The sequence below is a fragment of the Fragaria vesca genome, linkage group LG2 (genome assembly GCF_000184155.1).
Source record: "Fragaria vesca subsp. vesca linkage group LG2, FraVesHawaii_1.0, whole genome shotgun sequence".
In the NCBI taxonomy this organism is placed as follows: domain Eukaryota; kingdom Viridiplantae; phylum Streptophyta; class Magnoliopsida; order Rosales; family Rosaceae; genus Fragaria; species Fragaria vesca.
In genome coordinates this window covers 9450255-9468032 of record NC_020492.1, presented here as the reverse complement: position 1 = coordinate 9468032, position 17778 = coordinate 9450255, and the positions used below count along the sequence as shown (strand labels likewise).

The 17778-nt window shown below is 37.3% G+C and overlaps 2 protein-coding genes across 2 annotated transcripts; both read right to left on the bottom strand.

Annotated features, from left to right (window-relative positions):
* Positions 1–848: 848 nt before the first annotated feature.
* Positions 849–3234, bottom strand: LOC101293248 (protein kinase and PP2C-like domain-containing protein-like). The gene has a single exon (XM_004290157.1). It carries the CDS (start codon positions 3132–3134, stop codon positions 1158–1160), a length of 1977 nt encoding a protein of 658 aa, XP_004290205.1. The 5' UTR covers positions 3135–3234; the 3' UTR covers positions 849–1157.
* Positions 3235–5176: 1942 nt separating this feature from the next.
* On the bottom strand, positions 5177–12976 carry LOC101307665 (endoribonuclease Dicer homolog 3a-like). The gene is made up of 25 exons (XM_004292326.1): positions 12900–12976; positions 12613–12814; positions 12294–12407; positions 12086–12220; positions 11889–11958; positions 11642–11706; positions 11407–11538; positions 11128–11283; positions 10891–11020; positions 10678–10783; positions 10401–10593; positions 10148–10308; positions 9841–10059; positions 9462–9737; positions 9109–9379; positions 8478–9022; positions 8283–8368; positions 7942–8159; positions 7517–7726; positions 6784–7257; positions 6422–6697; positions 6007–6333; positions 5714–5918; positions 5512–5623; positions 5177–5384 (listed from the first exon to the last, which is right to left on the bottom strand). The coding sequence occupies exons 1-25, from the start codon at positions 12974–12976 to the stop codon at positions 5177–5179; spliced, it is 4968 nt and encodes a 1655-aa protein (XP_004292374.1).
* Positions 12977–17778: the final 4802 nt, after the last annotated feature.

The following is a 17778-nucleotide window of genomic DNA, read 5'->3' as shown; positions in this document are numbered from 1 at the left end:
TATATATATTATATTATATATATATATATATATATATATATATATATATATATAGTAGAGAGAGAGAGAGAGAGAGAGAGAGAGAGCTTGGAGATCTGCAAGGGTTGAGAGAAATTTCTGAAGCATGATGTATTCATGTTGGTCAATGTTTCAGTTTATAGTTTTTGCTAGCACGATATTATATGCATCAGAAAGGTCACTCCAACAAGCTAACATCATAGATCTTCTAGTTACAAAGTACTTGATCGTAAAGTACTTACTCCACCATACCAGATGGGTCACCTTATTCGTCCACTCTTATGTTATCTGGTATTGCACCACCATCTTTATGAACATGATTATTCCTGTGCGGACGAGAATAAGATGGGCACTAGTTGCCAACAGAAGCTTCCATGTCATACGTGCATACACCCGTCTCTCAAGAACAATCTTATTTCGCCATAAGCGGGTGATCACTACTAGATTGATTACAATCTTCCCCAAATTGATTATTCCTGTGCGAACTAGGATAAGATTGGCCAAGAAGGAGATTTGCAGCAACAACAGTAGCAGGTGGTCCAAAGAAATACCAGCATGTTTGCTGCAATTGATTCAACAGCGGCTGCCCGTTCCAGATCAACTTCAGTGTGGTGCAGTTTGCTGGCGTTGGCAATCAGCCACTAGAGTTGTTTCATCACTTCCATGGCTTGTGATCAGTTTAATACAAACCCTTTGTTTTATAGTCTAGGTGAAAAGGGTTTACCAATCTTGTCCCCCACCTATGAGCAGACAGAGTTGTGTTGGTTCCATTGAGGGGTGGCTGATCATGGTTGACAATGTTCCAGGTACTAACCTTTGAAGATGTTGGACTGCGCAGCAGATACAAAGCCAGAATTCCAAGTTCCAAATTTGTTAACCTCATAGAAGCATTGATAGTCCTTTTCTTCAGAGATCTGCTGCGAGTCCTCCGCCTCTCAGTCCTTTTCTATTACTTGATGATATTAATAGAATGTACATCCTTTTCTTCGAGTATTATATTAATATCAAGTATTATACTACTAGAGGAGGTGTTATCATACATAATCTTCTTTTTATTAGCTGGGATTTTTTTTTTCTTGTTACATTTTAATCAATGTCCGCACCACCTGCACTTCTGAGTAAGAAAACAAGCAACCAAACTAGTAAATTCTCTCAGCTGTGGATACAAGACGAAGGAAGACAACAATGACTGTGATGTTGTCTATGCTGCCACGCTCGGCAGCTTCCGTTGCCAATCTCTTAGAGCACATTCCAGGCTCTTTCACAGTGTCTTTGATTATGCTTATAACCTCTGCATTACTCATAACATCCCACAGTCCATCACTTGCCATAACCAAATACTCATCTTCTGCAGATAGAATAGTCTCACTTATCTCAGGTTCTGCGGTTACAGAAGGCTTTAGATCATCATCACCTATGGAACGAGTGACCTGAAGAGCAGCTAGACCAACCCGCCAATCATCGACTTGCCATTTTACTTGTCCTCCTGCATTAATAACCCGCTCTCTCTCCTGAAGACAGCTTGCAACATGATCCTTGCTTAGGAGAACAGGGACGCCAGCCCGACACAATATCGTCCTGCAATCACCAGCATTGGCTACAAAGAGCTTGTTTCTAACAATAAGAGCAGCTGCTGCGGTGCAACCAGGATGCCAATCCTTCTGGATGACTCTCTTCGATTTACGGCAAAAATCAAGTTCATCTCTGAATGCTATATCTGTCTTGATGAATGCTTCCGCTAAAGCATCAGTTGGACTGCTAATAGAACTTAAAGCTTGCAAGAATCTTGGCAAAGCTCGAACAGAAAATTCAGCAGCAGCTGCACCTCTATGACCATCAAAAATTCCAAAAAAATGGATATCCTCTTCATTACCCATATGGGGCAAAAGGAAATGCGTATCCTCCATGCTCTCCCTTCTCCCGCATGTAGCAAAGGAACCCCATGAAAGAACTGGACGGTATGCCAAAGGATCATTTGAAGCATTGAGCCAGACTGTCGTACCAGATTTAGTTTCATGAGCTATTTTGGTGAAATTTTCTGCCCGGCTATACCAATCAACACCTTCTTGATAAACATGAAGGTTGTTTGCAGCATCTGCGCGCTGATCACCAACGGAATCATGAGCTTCCCCATAGGCAATGGCAGGTTCCTTTATTCTCTTTCTGTGTTCCAAAATTGTACCAAGTTCTGCAACTATGTCATCAAACGAAGGTCTGTTTTGAGCAGTTGCATCCCAACATCTCTCTATCAGTGATACTAAAGTTGATGGTACACCAGACTCAGGACCAGCAAGAATTGGTCGCAAACCTTCGGACACCACAGCTGCTGTAAGTTTCTGCTCGGTGTAGTTCATCTCTAGCACTGTGTGTGCCTGCGCTTCTGCACGAAGATCCGTATATGGAACAACACCAGTAAGAAGCTCGTTGATTGAAATACCGAAACTGTAAACATCTGATTTTTCTGTATGTACTTCCTTCTTCAGTAACTCAGGTGCCATATATATTAGGGTGCCAACCATATTTCTTTTGTGGAAACCACCAGTAGGCTTCCCCAATGACTTCCAGTTTTCAACAGAAACTCCTTTAAGATCATGTTTGTATTCCGCCAAACCAAAGTCTGCCAAGTGTGGGCAAAGATCTCTGTCAAGGAGAATATTTGCCGGTTTGACATCCCTATGGACAATCCCCAGATTATGCAGATATTGCAAAGCCGATGCTAAGTTGACAGCAATCACGAGCACCTGATTGATACTCGGACTCCATTCGTCGACGTGTAATTTCTCAGATAAGTTGGGAGGTTCAAAATATTCAAAGAAGTACATGTAGTTGGGTGGCTTTGCATGTGCGGCTACCAGCTTTGCCAATCCGGGATGATGCAATTTACATAACAATTGCAACTCTTTGTGGAACTTATCAATGTCTTCAGAAGTAGACAAGATGGGTTTCTTTACAGCAACTTTCTTGCCATCCAAAATTGCTCCATATACAACACTCTCTGCCCCTCGAGCAATAGGTTTGAGGATAGTGTAAGAGGAAGGTGGAAGATGGAGAGGAATGGAGTTGCTGTGGCAGCATCCTCTAATGCAAGTATTTGGCTCCAAAATTTCTAACCCCATCTCTGACTCTGACTGTCTCTCTCTGGGTGGCGAAGATAAAACTGAGAACTTAAGGTGGGAAACACAGTCTGAAGAGAGTAACGGGTATTAGTATACAAGAAGGAGCTCAGGTTTACAGAAGCTTCAGTTCATAACTGGGGATTCCAAGTGATAATGTAGCTACCTATCACTGCAAAATAAAATAATTATCCATTAAGTATCCAATAAGTATTCCAAGAGATTTTGACATAGAACAGTTGAGCACTCATGCTCCAATCGACAAGCACATATTATTTACAGCAAAATCCTTCTTTTTGTATTGTTTTCTACATGATATATTCTATGAAAATGTTATCTAAAATCTGAAGCCATTTAAACATCATATGAAGCAGCAAATAAAGATGCGAAGTGTATATACTGCATAAGTTCTGATGCGCAGTGCCAGTTTTGCAACGGCCCAACTCTTTCTTACAAATGAACTCCAAACAGGGCTTGATGTTTTATTTTTTTCTCATTTTTTGAAACCTTAAAGTGCCCATTTCATTTCCAACGGTCCTAAACAGGTTTGAACAAATAAACATAATGACAGTATTGCAGCTCCTAACAATTCCTACAGCTGACTTTCGGCTTCAAAGAATCATAACTTACTCTAAAAAATTGATTTTTCATGCAAGTCTCAAGTCTTCAATACTGATTCAAATGTTACTACCACTTTTCAGAATACAGACATTTCACAAAATGGAAAAATGGTACAATTTTTGGTCACAGAATCAGAAAACTTGGTTTGGAAATGCAGACCTCTGTTTTCAACCTTAACCAAAAATCTAAAAAAAAAGCATAGAGCTTTGTGTGTAATTGCTAATCTATTTTCTACGTTGAGAACCAAACCGAATCAAAAGTTAGAACATAACATACCCAACTTCAAAAACTAAGCCAGTTATAGACAATATAGAAATCTCAGTAAGCTAAACGCATAATGAATGAAAATCCAATAAGAACTGAAATGGGTTTCCAGAACTCAACTCACCTTAAACTCCCCGCTCAGAATTCGAACCCAGCTGAAGCTGATTTCTCTCAGTTCTTCTCCTCCTCTTTTCTGGATGCTCTTGAAAGCGTCAAGTGAAATGTGCTTATATACAGTTTAAGTGCAGATGTGGCATTTTACCGACCGTCCGATTCTGAGGTTACCACCCATTTGAGACGCTGGTAATAAAGTTTTTTTTTTTTTTTTTTCTAAATAAGAAAATTAGAAGTACAAAGCTTTTTTGAGTAAATTTTAGGCTAGCAATGTCAAATGATCCATAAATATGGTTACACACTTGGTCAATTTCACTCACTTATCGGTCAATAATGTGGTAGAAGTACCGTACGCTTGAAAATATGGAATGTCCATTCGAGAGCTTCTCCTCTCTCTTTCTCTTTGTAATGGCTCCTAGTCTTTCGTTTATGGATGTAACGGTCTCATTTGTTGAGAGATTGTACAAAAACAACCATGCTAAAAAATTCATTGGAAATTCATATCGGGGATTTCTCCTCCCTCTCATAATTTCAGAATTTAGACATGTTCTCCTATACAAAAATCAAAACTAGATTACCAAGTGATCTTAACGAGTTAACGAGTATATTGTTCCTTCCTTGTACAGGATATTTTTCTACATGAGTCCAAGCAAGAACATTGTTCTGTACTATTTGGAATTCATGGAAGCAGTAATGAGGTTGAAATGAGAAACTGCGTGATACATGCAGAATGAATTGAGAAACTGCGTGATACATGGTACCTTACAAACTCAGCAATTTCCTAGATATATAGCTTCTTTGTGCTTGTGTTTCACCAGTTTGTTTGCATTCTATATTACATGCTACAGCTACTGTTGAATAGCCAAATCAAGCTTATACATTACGTGCTTCCTTTCCTTGTATATATTATGACTAATATGTGACTGTACTACTACATTTGAAAGCCAATTTTATTGCATTGTATAAGATTTGAAAAATTAAGAATCAATCCATGCATCATTCCCGTCCTAAAATGAAACCTGAGTTTATGTATAACAACTAACATATCACGAATCTAGAATGACAAGTTTTCTCTGTCGTTGAAGCTCGTGAAGCATGGAAACTACTGCAGAATCCATGGATGTCTTCTTATCAGCTCTTGGATCTCCTGTGCATACAATAGTGCTTGAGTTGGGAATGTGCAAGTTGATTTTTGATTGAAAGCTGCTGAAACCTATTCTCTTTTCGCAACCCTCACCGAATTCAATTGGCTTTCTGCAGGAAGAGGAGCACACAAGTTATTAGTCTAGTAGGAAATCGAACAATGAAAAATCACTGCACAAAAAAGTAGAAATTTCTTTAAAAGGATCAGCACTTTGATTGACTGCAAACTTGGAATCACCTTGACTTTTGCTCAGTTGTTGTGAATGAAGGCATTGGCCACTGCAATTTCTTACACAGCTCAAAGAGAGATTTTCGAGGTTCACCTTTCCTTGTATTGATTGGACCAACAACTGGCAACAAAAACCAATAGCAAATACATAAGTACTTATGCTTATTTTCGAATTTAAAGATGATGCATGTAATATGGTACATAGTTAAACCTGGTATTGCAATGTTCCGACATAAGAGTACTTCATTAGAAAAGTCATTGACTTGGGTAGGATCTATTGTGTTTGACTCTGAAGATGATTGAATTGACATCACATTCTGCTGTCCATGGTCCATTGCCTCTGAATCTTCATCGTTTAGGTTGCTCCAGATGTCAACATCCATATCTGAACAGTGCTTTGTCCTTTCTATGCTTTTCTGCATAAAGCGTAATATGCTTGGAGTGAGAAAATTGATCAACAAATCTTATTCAGGAACTAAGATTAGAAGTACCAAAAGAAGTAACCTCCAGCTCCATCAACACTTGACGAGCAGCCTTATGTTTCGCAGCTTTTCTGCTCCGGTCAAAGCCATTTCCAACCAAAAGAACATCTTCCAGCTGCAAACTTAGTTCCACATGCACTAGTGTGTCATCTTCAGTACATGTTTCTTTCACAAAGTACCCAAGTGAGTCACATAATTCAGACAGTTTACGTAGTGGATGCAATTGAAGAGTAGAAGGGGTCACAATTGGAGACAATATTGGTTCAAAAACCCTCCATACTTCATCAAGATTAAGCTTTGTATCAATTAGTATAGCTCCTGCTATACTTTCCACCATGTCACCAAGTGCCTGTACCAGAAAAATGAATCTCCATTTAGCCTAGTTTTTCATTAAATGATAGAATTCAGGCAGTTAGGAACTTAGAATATAAACATACCTTTGGACCCTTGATGTCTTCCAGTGCACTGGTATTGTTCTCAGCTTCTGTAAGCAACCTAGTCTCATACTCGGTTATGTGACTCTGTAGTAACCCTGAGCAGTGTTGAAGATGTGGATGAAGGTTTCGTCTAATAGCAGCTTGAGCAAAGTTTTCATTACTAACAGCAGCTGACCGCAAATCAGTCAACACTCCCGGATCAATATGTATGTGGCTGCGATACAGATGCTGTGTAATTAGCAGATCCAACACCGAGTCTCCTAGAAATTCAAGCCTCTGTCCAAGAAGCAGTAAAAATGAGCTATATCATAAAATGAAAATAAAAAAAATAACTAAAATCTGTAGGGAAGATCAGCTGCAACCTGGTAACAGTAGCTGGCACCTAGTTTTTGCTGAGAGGCATGTGTGATGGCTTCATGTAACAAGGCCTTGACTGAAAATTCATAACTAAGCTTCATCTCCAAGTCAGCAAGTTCATTAGTTTTGGGACTGTATGATCGAAGTGATGCCCTAGTAATGGCTTCAACAGCTAATGAGGGTCCAGTTTCAGAATCAATGCCAAGCCACTTCATCAAATGAAGTGCAGCAAATAATCCTCCACCAACATAATAAGCTCCTATAAGGGCCTCAACACAATCAGCAATTGTTTTTGAGTTCATCCACCTGTGACCCTTATCACAGAATTTTCCAACCTTAACAGCATTTTCAGTCTGAAATTTACTGTCCAAGGGCACTTTTAAAGTATCCACTCCACATTGACAAGGATCTGGGAATCTGCTAAGCTGCCCTGGAGCAGCCCAACGCCGTGGTTCAAATGCACTGTCTCGTATGTATCCCTGTCAAATAAATTAATCATGGTTCCAGGTGATCATTTAAGTATTGAAGAACAATCTTCCAGTCGCATGTCTAAGTTACAGACTCTAATGCAAGCTCATGCATTATATGATTTTCCAAGAACTTGACATATTTATGAAGCAACACTAACATTTCTGCAAAGCAATCAAAATTTGTCTGCTGCATGCTGATTTTTGTCACATAAACAACACTAACATTCTGCATGCTAACACACACATGATTATATATAAGATCACATACCTGTAACTTGTTTTTTATTCCTAGTTTATGCAGGTTTGAGTTGCAAATAGCTCTTGTTCGTCGAGCAGTTAATTGTCCTTCATGTTTCTCGGGATATTTAAGAAAGAGGTAGGAGCTCACGGCATATTTGAGAACTGAATCTCCTAGCAACTCCAAACGCTCCAATGAGAAATGTTCACAGCATCTAAGTGTTGTGAGTGCTTCCAGAATCTGATTACACTTTCATATTATATTGCAGATAATAAAACATATAGACGCGAACTCTTGTAGTCAAGTTAATTTTCTTTCTATAAAGAGTTTCTCATTTGGTACTTTTGATTAGTTATAAGTGCAGCTCAGAAACAAGTGCCACTCAAATGATTCATTTGAAGTCAGATAAACTAACATTGAAATGAACACAAACCAAATCACTAAAACCTACTTACCAATGAGCTTGATATGTAAAAGTTGCTAGATTGGCCATTGATCTCTTCCCTAATCTGGCTGGCTAACATCAGTGACTCCAGACGGTACATTAATGATGGAAGCAAGTAGAATGACTTTAGAACGTCAACCCGAATATCAATACTGACTAAGATTTCAGGTGGCATATGAACATGAGCTTGTTGCTTTTCTTGAACTAGACCATCTGGTGATGACACACCTACTCCAGTTAGAAGAAATTACTCGCTGTTAAATTATCAAGTTAAATAGCTAAATATCATCATATAGAAAAAGCAAGCAGAAACATGTAGCAAAAAGTAAAGATATAAAACTATGAAAAAACCTTGATCAACAAGCAGGTTATGTGCATTATGACTTTGCTTCAACCGCAATAGAGGCTGTCCTGGATACTTGAGTGCAATCCCATACCTGCAAAAGGCTCTTGTTGTTATGAAGTTCTGTATCTGTTTTCATATATATAAGACAAAAAAAATTGGAATAAATCCAAAGACAATGTAGAAGATCAATAATAACCGACGTTTTTTTGAAGTACTCGACATAAGTGTAATCTGATGACGCAACATCAGCATTTTCTTCCAAGGGACTCTCAGCAGAAATGCTACTAACAACTTCAACAATAGAGTAGATTCTTCCGGTGTGGATAGCTAACACTACCATATCTTCAAGATTACTGGCAAGATTATTGACATCATTCGAACTATTAGCAAAGTTGACTAGATTTTGAGCGCTGCAATCTGTCATGGATGAACCAGTCCTAGAAAGTGATATATTTCCTCTACCGCCTTTGAAATACTGAAGACCATTTGAATAGTGTTTCCTAAGAAACTCCACCACATATGCACAAGAACAGATTCCTATCCAATCTATGTTCCAAGATATCGTATTTGAATTTTCCGATGCCTCAGTCGGTAAAAGCAAATAGCTGTATGATGAGCTCCATAGTGATTTTATTTCAGTCTGAAGTAAAAAATTTCTTTCAGTCCCTTCTGGTTCGTTTCCAAGAAACAATCTCCCAAACAAACCATTACAGAAAAATTCTTGAAAGCTCATAGCTTGCTTTATCTGGTACCAAATAGAAAGAACAGGATTACAATTAGTCCTTTCCAAATATGAAGAAACTGCAGTGGGACTTTTGCCAAGTAACTCACCTGATCTGCAGTGAGATGCACCTTTCCACATGAAGAAACATAAGCTTTGACCATCTTTGCAATCAAGTAGAGATCCACTTCAATATTTCCAACGTCATCATCAAGTTTCGACTCGACTAATAGAACAAATCCTGAATATGTCTCTTCAACATTACACGAGAACTCAAATTTGTAGGCCTCAAAATTGGCACCATCAAGTTTCTCTCCCCAAGTTCCGCTTAATGCACGAATGCAAGACGTCCCATGTAACTCTTTACGTTTTGTAGTTCCTTATAACAAAATATGTCAGATTGAAAAGCCTAGTAGATTGAAGATGGGAAATATTTAATATTTGGACATAAAACATATGTAATGCAACACTACCAGCACCTGCAGATAATTCTTTGCTTTTCACATTCACTTCATTTTCAGGAGGTACTTCAACAAGTGGGAGAAGATGATCATCCAAAGCACCCATTTGATGCAACTTTCTACAAGCTTCCAAGCATACAAGCTGCTTTGATGAATGACTGTTTCTACTCATAGGACCAACTATAGTTTGAAAAGCCGCATTTGGAGGTAATGTTATTTCACACTGATACAACCCTTCAAATAGTCTGAAGTGAAAATTTGGCCTTGGAATAAAGTACCTACAATTTGCAGTAATCATTTTGAAAATGTACAGAACCAACTCCTTAAATGAATGAAGGACTAGAGGAAAGAGAGAAGACAATGAGCTACATATCTCCATACCTATCTCCAGGGAGCTTCTCGCAGTACCGATATGTTAGGTTGACACTAGAGTCTGGAGTAACTGATGCTGCAGTAGCTTCAACATAGTATGCATTTGCATCCTCAAAGTTACAAGCTCTTAAACTGCATACATCAGGATCTCGATTCCTCGATGTATCTGTCATTGAGTGCTCACTCCTGATGATGTCACAGAGATGGTCTCTTTGCTTCTTATTTCCCCTATAAATAAACATGTCAAACATCATGCTCCAAAACTTGCTGAGGTTTCAGTGACTTTTCTACAAAAACTACAGAAAGAATCTTTCACCGTTCAAGCATGATGATAAATTGAGAATCATCTTTCCTTGCTCGTCCCCGAGACTGGACATAGCTACGAACTGTCTTGGGAAGATCAAATCGGATCACATAGGAGCAGTTCTGGACATGAATTCCCTCCTCAACTACATCAGTGGCAAATAGTAGATTGACCTAATAACAGAAGGGCTTCCTCACTGATTACGACGTTTTGAAATGCCAAAAAACTGATTACTATATATATTGAGTTAAGATTTGATCGATACCTTCCCAGTGTAAAATGACTCCAAAATTTCCTTCTGCAATTTCGGTGCAAGTGCATCAACTGATGTGGTACTTCCGGTCAAATATGAAGCTGTGAAATGAGATAAGCATGGCACTTTCTTCACATATCTTTGAATTACTTTGGCTGTGATAATTCTCTCTACAAAAATAAGGCACAGGACTGGCCTATCGCTCCTGCAATGAGATGCCCTATAAGTTAACTTGTGATATAAGTAATAAAATTTGACCAGTGAACTGTTACTAAAGTACTGTATTTACCCAAATGAGTGGAAAATTTGAAGAAGTTCATATAACTTGGGAGATATGTAGCCCACTTCGTGTGCCTTTTTATAGTCCAACTCAAAATCTGTATGAAGTTTATGACCTGCGAAATGTGATTCAAATAGTATCAGCAACCAGTTTTATACTACAAACAGACACAAAGCATCATACTGCCTAAAACTATATTTTTTATTGTTTTATCTTATATACCTTCTTTAAGTGATTCACCTATCATACTTAACACTTCATCAAGAAAGCATCTGCACTGCAAAGAGCTTTCTCTATAAAATGTGCACTCCTCATTGACATCAGGGGCATTCTCCAGACAGATTTTCACAGCCTATAAAAGAGGTATCAGTTAGTAGAAAAAACAAATCAGAGATTAGAAATAACTGATTATAGAAATCTTCACTAGATTTTAGTAAATTGACTCGAGTGCTACTATACCTCATATGCGCATATGATGCCAAGATCATCAAGGCAATACAAGATTTTCATGTAGTCATTGGACAACCGCTTTCGTAGCGCCTTGATTTTGTCATTAATGTCTTCATACTCTATTTTCTCTGGCCCGTGCAACTTTAACTTGATAGAAGAATCAAACTGACCATGCAGTTTGATTTATATTAGTTTTCCCAAAAGTGAAATCCAAAGCCAATTAAGACTAATGTTGTTTTAGCAAAAACATGGGAGAAATTACATTCAAGTATGAAGCAGATCAACTACCTTTGACAATAAAGCTTCCATCTTTTCTTTCAAATCCTCACAGGTTAACCATGTTGGGTTGTAAAGTTTACAACTTTGAACTGCTGAGGGAACATGCTCTTCAATCTCTGTCCTGTCTTCTACAGTATAAACCTGATCCACAGACACACATTCATACTAAGAATAGCATTGGAACATATTAATTGTCAGATTTGATGGGAAAATATCATGACATGAAGAAATGAATGTATGGTACCTGGGAATCCAAGACGCTTTCAAGTTGTGATATCTGATCCTCACAGTCCACGGCGGATGAGACACCTGGTATGCATAGGACTTATGTCTCATGAATTGCACATATACATTAAATCTAACACATATTAGAGATTAACAAACTTCACATTCTGAATTTCTCCTTGAGCCTAATTTAGAGTCCAAAGGGTCATATTTCTCAAGATGATGATGAAAGCAGTGTTACGCATGAAGAATCATCAGTAACTTACCTTTTTTAATGACCGGTGATGCTGTCATTCCAAAAATCTTTGGCTTGTTTCCTGATTTGTGATGAAATTCCTTTACAAAAAAAGATATTAACATTCAGATGTTTTCAATGACACAGCACCTATATAAAGAAAGATAAATAAGATGTACAACCAAAACAAATTGGTAGCTGTTCATTCAGCAAGTATCTTCTGTATACCTTCATTATTCTCGCGTAGGGATGATTGCCAGAAGCACGGTGGCATTCATCGAAGACCATCAAGCAAATCATATCTATCCTCAAAAATGCATTCCTCAAAGCATCCAGGAGAATTTGAGGTGTCATGACCATTATCTACAATAGAAGAAACAATAACAGTAACACGAAACTCTGGCGCTAATAAGCAAAATCCAATTCCAGGACTTACATCATGTGTTTTCACTTCCGCCTCCCAACATTCTCTACTCCAGTCATCCACGCCCTTAGCTCCGTAGTACACTCCCACTTCAAGAGTTGTACACTTTTCTATAACCTCAGATTGCTGTTATATAAGGGGAAGAAAACAAATTAAGAACTACTTTCAGCATTTGAATAGAAAGTACCGTACAAATTAATGCATGTAATTCCCAAATGGCTGTGCTTAAAAAGCAATGTCTTTCTTAGAATGTAGAAAAACAGTTATCATCGAAATATAGAACATTGTGTACAAAATAGCTGCCGGTTAAGAATTCAATTAAAGTGATTACCTGAATGACAAGATGAACTGTTGGGGCCATGAAAATTATCAACTTCTTGTGGCCAGTGGATTTGATGATATGTTGATCAGCAATGTGTTTGATGAGCAACACAGCAATCATAGTCTTTCCAGCTCCAGTTTCCAGAACTGCAATTGTGTTCTTACGCTTTGCAATTTCCAACACTTTCTCTTGATACCTGTACACAATGAAAACACAATTTCAGTACTAAATTAATTTTCAAGGTGGTATTGAAATACAAATTAACCAACAAAAACTGAAAACATGCAGAAAAAAACCTTCTGGGGATTAAATGCTTGATATCTTGGGGAGAATGAGATTCAGTAAGAGGACTGTCAAGAGCAGTGAGACCCATATCGAAGTTGGAGGAGAATTCCAGCTCAAGCTTGGAGTATTTTTTTGATCTTCCAAATATATGTAGAACATCCAATAATTTGCGAGTGAGATTCTGAAAGAAAGAAAAAGTGGTTCATTTATATAATGGAATTACTGTTCTGTCACTTAGTCATGCTGTATCACCTAGACATTTTCAGTATAATTGGTCAGATGAAATGGATCAAAGTTCTCATTATGTCCTAAAAGAAAGCTACAGAGAGCAATGTTCATAAATCAAATGCAACCAACGCAAATTGTACATGCCACCCAGAAAGAGAAGCCAAAATGTGTGAGTCAATAATCCATAAAATAAGCATATATTTACTGTACTGCATATTCTGTTTAAAGAACTCTTACTGAACTTTGGTTTGAATCAAGTGTTTTAAAGAAACAAAGGCGGAAGAATAATGTCTGATGGTCAAAGTCAAACGACTGAACAAACAAAGTTATGTATCCTTGTGAAGATGGAAGGTAGAATTTGCATGCCTTATACCGGACTTCAAAAATTTTAGACAGGAAGTGACAACATTTACAGTGATTGACCGAAAAGACAAGATTAATAGTGGTTCTAAGTAATGACGAATCGCTAGAGATGATAACTAAAACAACATTGGCACCACTAAGAAAGAAGAACGATTAAAGAACAAAACTCTATTTCTCAATAGAATTTCCCTTAAACAAAGTCTAATTTGCTCTTACATAAATACATGGGTTTTCCTATTTAAAGAGCTAGTCATACAACCCTAATAAATGTCAATATATTTTTAAACCACACTTTGTCTCCTAATACATTCTTCTAGAGTACCACTTCTCAATCCTACGTTACACCATGCTTAGTTTTCCAACACATGCATTCAACAACTCTAATAAATGAATAATTTGAAATTTATAATAATTTCAAAGAGAGTCTCAAATTCCAAATGCAGTTAAACCTCCAGTTATTAATAGCCTCGAGACCTGCAAAAAGTATTATTTAATCAAGCTTATTGTTTAAGGAAATATGATTTATTGTGTGTGCCTTAGTCAAAGTAGAATCAATATAGGATTCGATACCATATTGTAATAGTAATACATGTACTTTCCTTATGTATTGTATCCTTTATATATAGAGGCTTATTTTATGAATGAAATAACAACGATATTCTCCCCAAAATCTCTCTCTCAGTTTATTTCTCCCGCAACACGTTATCAAACACTTTGCTCTAACCCTGAGTAACCCTAGAAACTGAAAAAAAAATTCTGCTGTCCGTCACCTAGAAACCAAAACAGTGGCCACCGATCAATTGGTTTCTCTGTGCGCTAACCCATTCTATTACCATCAATGGCCGAATTGAAGAAAGAGGTTTATTATGTGGAGGTGCTTTTGTTTTATGAAGCTTTGGGACTCACAAGTCACAATTGTCAGGAGGCCATGACGTGTGGCCTTTCTACCAAGACAATATATACATGTGGAGGAATGAAAAGAATTATAGACGTCGTGGCATACAAAGATGATCAATTCCAGACCTAGATCTTCTTCGGCAAAAGATGATCGAAATTGGGTCGATGTGCCTCTGAACACGAAAAGCCAAGTTTTCTAGATCGATATTTACATATAAATATCACATATATATCAATTATTCGTGAGTCCGTGGCAGGGCATATATATAAATGATATTGTGGCCTTCTTATGTGAAATTTTCATTGCACACATATAATAGTCCTGCTTATATCAACGAGGTGCTAATCATATATTTTATCTTATGTTAAGAAGGCAGAGTTTCTTTGCCTTGCAAAAGGTGATTGTTGGAGATCGAAGCAACATCTGAAATCTCGGATTAGTTACGATAAGCACGCGACAATTCTCAAGAGACATAAGAATTTCAAGCTTAAATTTTACCAAGTAAGCTTTAAATCAAAGTTCCTGCTTTCTGAGAATTCTGTTTTTATCGGGGATTTTCCAACTTCCCTTTTTCTACATCCCGACCCCTCTTATGGCGTGGGACTTTTGAGAATTAATTGAATCGTGGGGATTATGAGCATCGAAAAGAAAATTATGGCAATGAGAAAAATTCATGAGCCTCAAAACGACCATTTACACACTTGGGTTTGGTCTAATCCAAATTTCTTGGAAATATTAGTTGTCGAGGAAGTCTTTGGGACTACGACACTAATCTTCTTCTTGTTTCTCAAGATGTCGAAAAAAAAAAGAGGAGCAAAGGAAATAAAAGAAAAAATGCCTGGAATTTACTAATCTTGAATCCAATAATATTGGATATATCACCTATGGGTAACTGACATCAAGAAAACCTCACAGCCATGACATGGCTTATTATTGGAGATGAGGTATGCTATAGACATAGATCTAATGAGCATCAATTTTGAGCATTGCAAGGCAAGTGCTAAATTAGCTGCACAATATATAGTATATAAGTATATAAGAGAGCAAATGGCTTATCATGCAGCTGAAGAAGATGGAGATGGCAATGACGTCAATCTCACTATTACATACTTCAAATCTGGCAAGAAACACATTGATGATGCAGATTTTGATTGGAGCATTTATTTTTCCAAGAATACTTTGTATAAGCTTCTATGCCTCAATAAATAAATGACGATATTTGTCATAGCTCTTATTTTGGATTAGATTTTGATTATAAAACCTCGATGTACGTTGGTAAATTAATAGAATTTCAAATTTATCTGAGATTTGAACTCTATACAAATTTTATTGTTGTAATGACATATTGTCTTATTATGATATATGGTTCGAAAGAAAGAAATAATCTCACCATGACTGCACATGGTGTGGCAATATGAGTCAAAAGGGTGACAAAATATTTTCGGCAAGAATTGAAAAAGAAACAGTCAACCCTGACGAAAAAGTCAACACTGACAAAAAGTCAACGGTAGAAAAAGTCAACTGAAAAAGGTACCGTTCACCGTGAACAGTAACAGCAGGAAAAAACAAAAAACTTTTTATTTGTGTATATTTACACTCACAGATTATATGTCTTGAAACTGATCTCCTATAATTTGTTGGAGAGATCGATTATTTAAAGTTGACTACCCACACAATACCTAAAAGTAGGTAATAATTTATGGAATAATGTCTTATAATCCTTTTGTGACTCAGATGATTGAATCATCACAATTGATAAAAAAAGAGCGATAGACGGCTCAATTTCTTGTCTTTATGGCACTATGATTATTATCATTGAATCTCTTTTTCTCTTTATGCTCCAAGAGCTATTCGAACCCTTATCAGCAATAAATGATATATTGCCAACGATTATAATGTGGAAACGCATAAGAGAGAATGTACATGAGTTCCTTTGCATTACCTCTAATGACTACGGATGTACACGAGTATTAGAGAAGATTATGTGTCATTAGTGGGTTAATTTGTAACCACTATTATAATTGTTGAATCTAACAACGTCATATGAGATGACATTGGGATTATGACACATATAGGCTTTGACATGACAAATTAAGACATCATGGTAATGGTATGATGATCCGTATATTGAAAATAAAAATATCACATGGACATCCATTATTTTGAGTGAGAAGAAACAAGAACCAAAAGAATATGGTTCAAGAGGCATATTGCTACTTGTATAAAAATGCCGCTGCTCCCCCTAGGCGGCTCTGGGACATTTTTGATGCATATGTTGGTGCAATCGTTCCCTATTATGCTTCTCAAGTCAATTATGACTTTATGGCTAAACCAAAATCTTTGTTGGTTACTTCTGAAAGCCAATTAATCACTCGTTTTGCAAAGCCTATTTCTTTGAAAAATTAGGATTGAGACCATCCTATGCAAAGGACACATGTATTCTCATTATGATCTTAATTACATTGAATCCATGAGGATTTTGTAGACAGATTCAACCAACTTGCGGACATATTTGATATTTTATGGTGTTGGTTGACGTGCATATATACACTCTGGTCATGTGTCGCACTATCGTCTACTAGTTATATATGCTACTTATAATATAACTTCTAGCACTAATTATATATTGGGCTCACTACCCATATCATCCCATTCAGTCAATCGACTTGATAATGCAAGAGAGTTCACATCGACAATTTTGGATGACTATTGTACATTTTGATGGAATGATGTTTGATATCATGTTCCCATGTACATGCCCAAATGGTCTCGCGGAAAGTTATAAGTAAATGACTACGATAGTAGCCTAAATTTTGGTAATGCGCACCAATTTTTCCACTGGGTTATGCGATTGCATGCAGCTATACTAATTCATCTACGAACCATCACCGCTTAACCTTTCTATGCGTTAAAGCTAGTGACTTACGCATTTATGTGCCAAAATTGTGCAGCCACAGCACACTATGATGGGTTCTTAGACATGAATAAGTATTTATGTTAGATATAAGTCTCTAACTATAGTCCGCTTTGTTGAAACCTTGACAGACAATCTCTTTACCGCCATATTTGCGGAATGTCACTTTGATGAGACAATCTTCCCATCGTTAGGGGGAGATAAGAACAAGAATGTTCAAAGATAACGACAGGAAATTGTCGTAATTTATCCCCACTTTGTCTCATCATGATCCTCAAAACCGCACAATATTAAAGTGCGTAGAATAATTGATCTTCATAACGTAACAGATTCGATGCCTGATGTGTTATCTAATATTGTTAAAGTGACGAGATCATAATATACATGCTGCAAACATGTCTGTAAGGATTAATGTCCTATCAAGAGGACATGGCGCCACCTAATGAAATTGGTGTCGACGCCGTCACCATGGATGGTGGCATAGTGA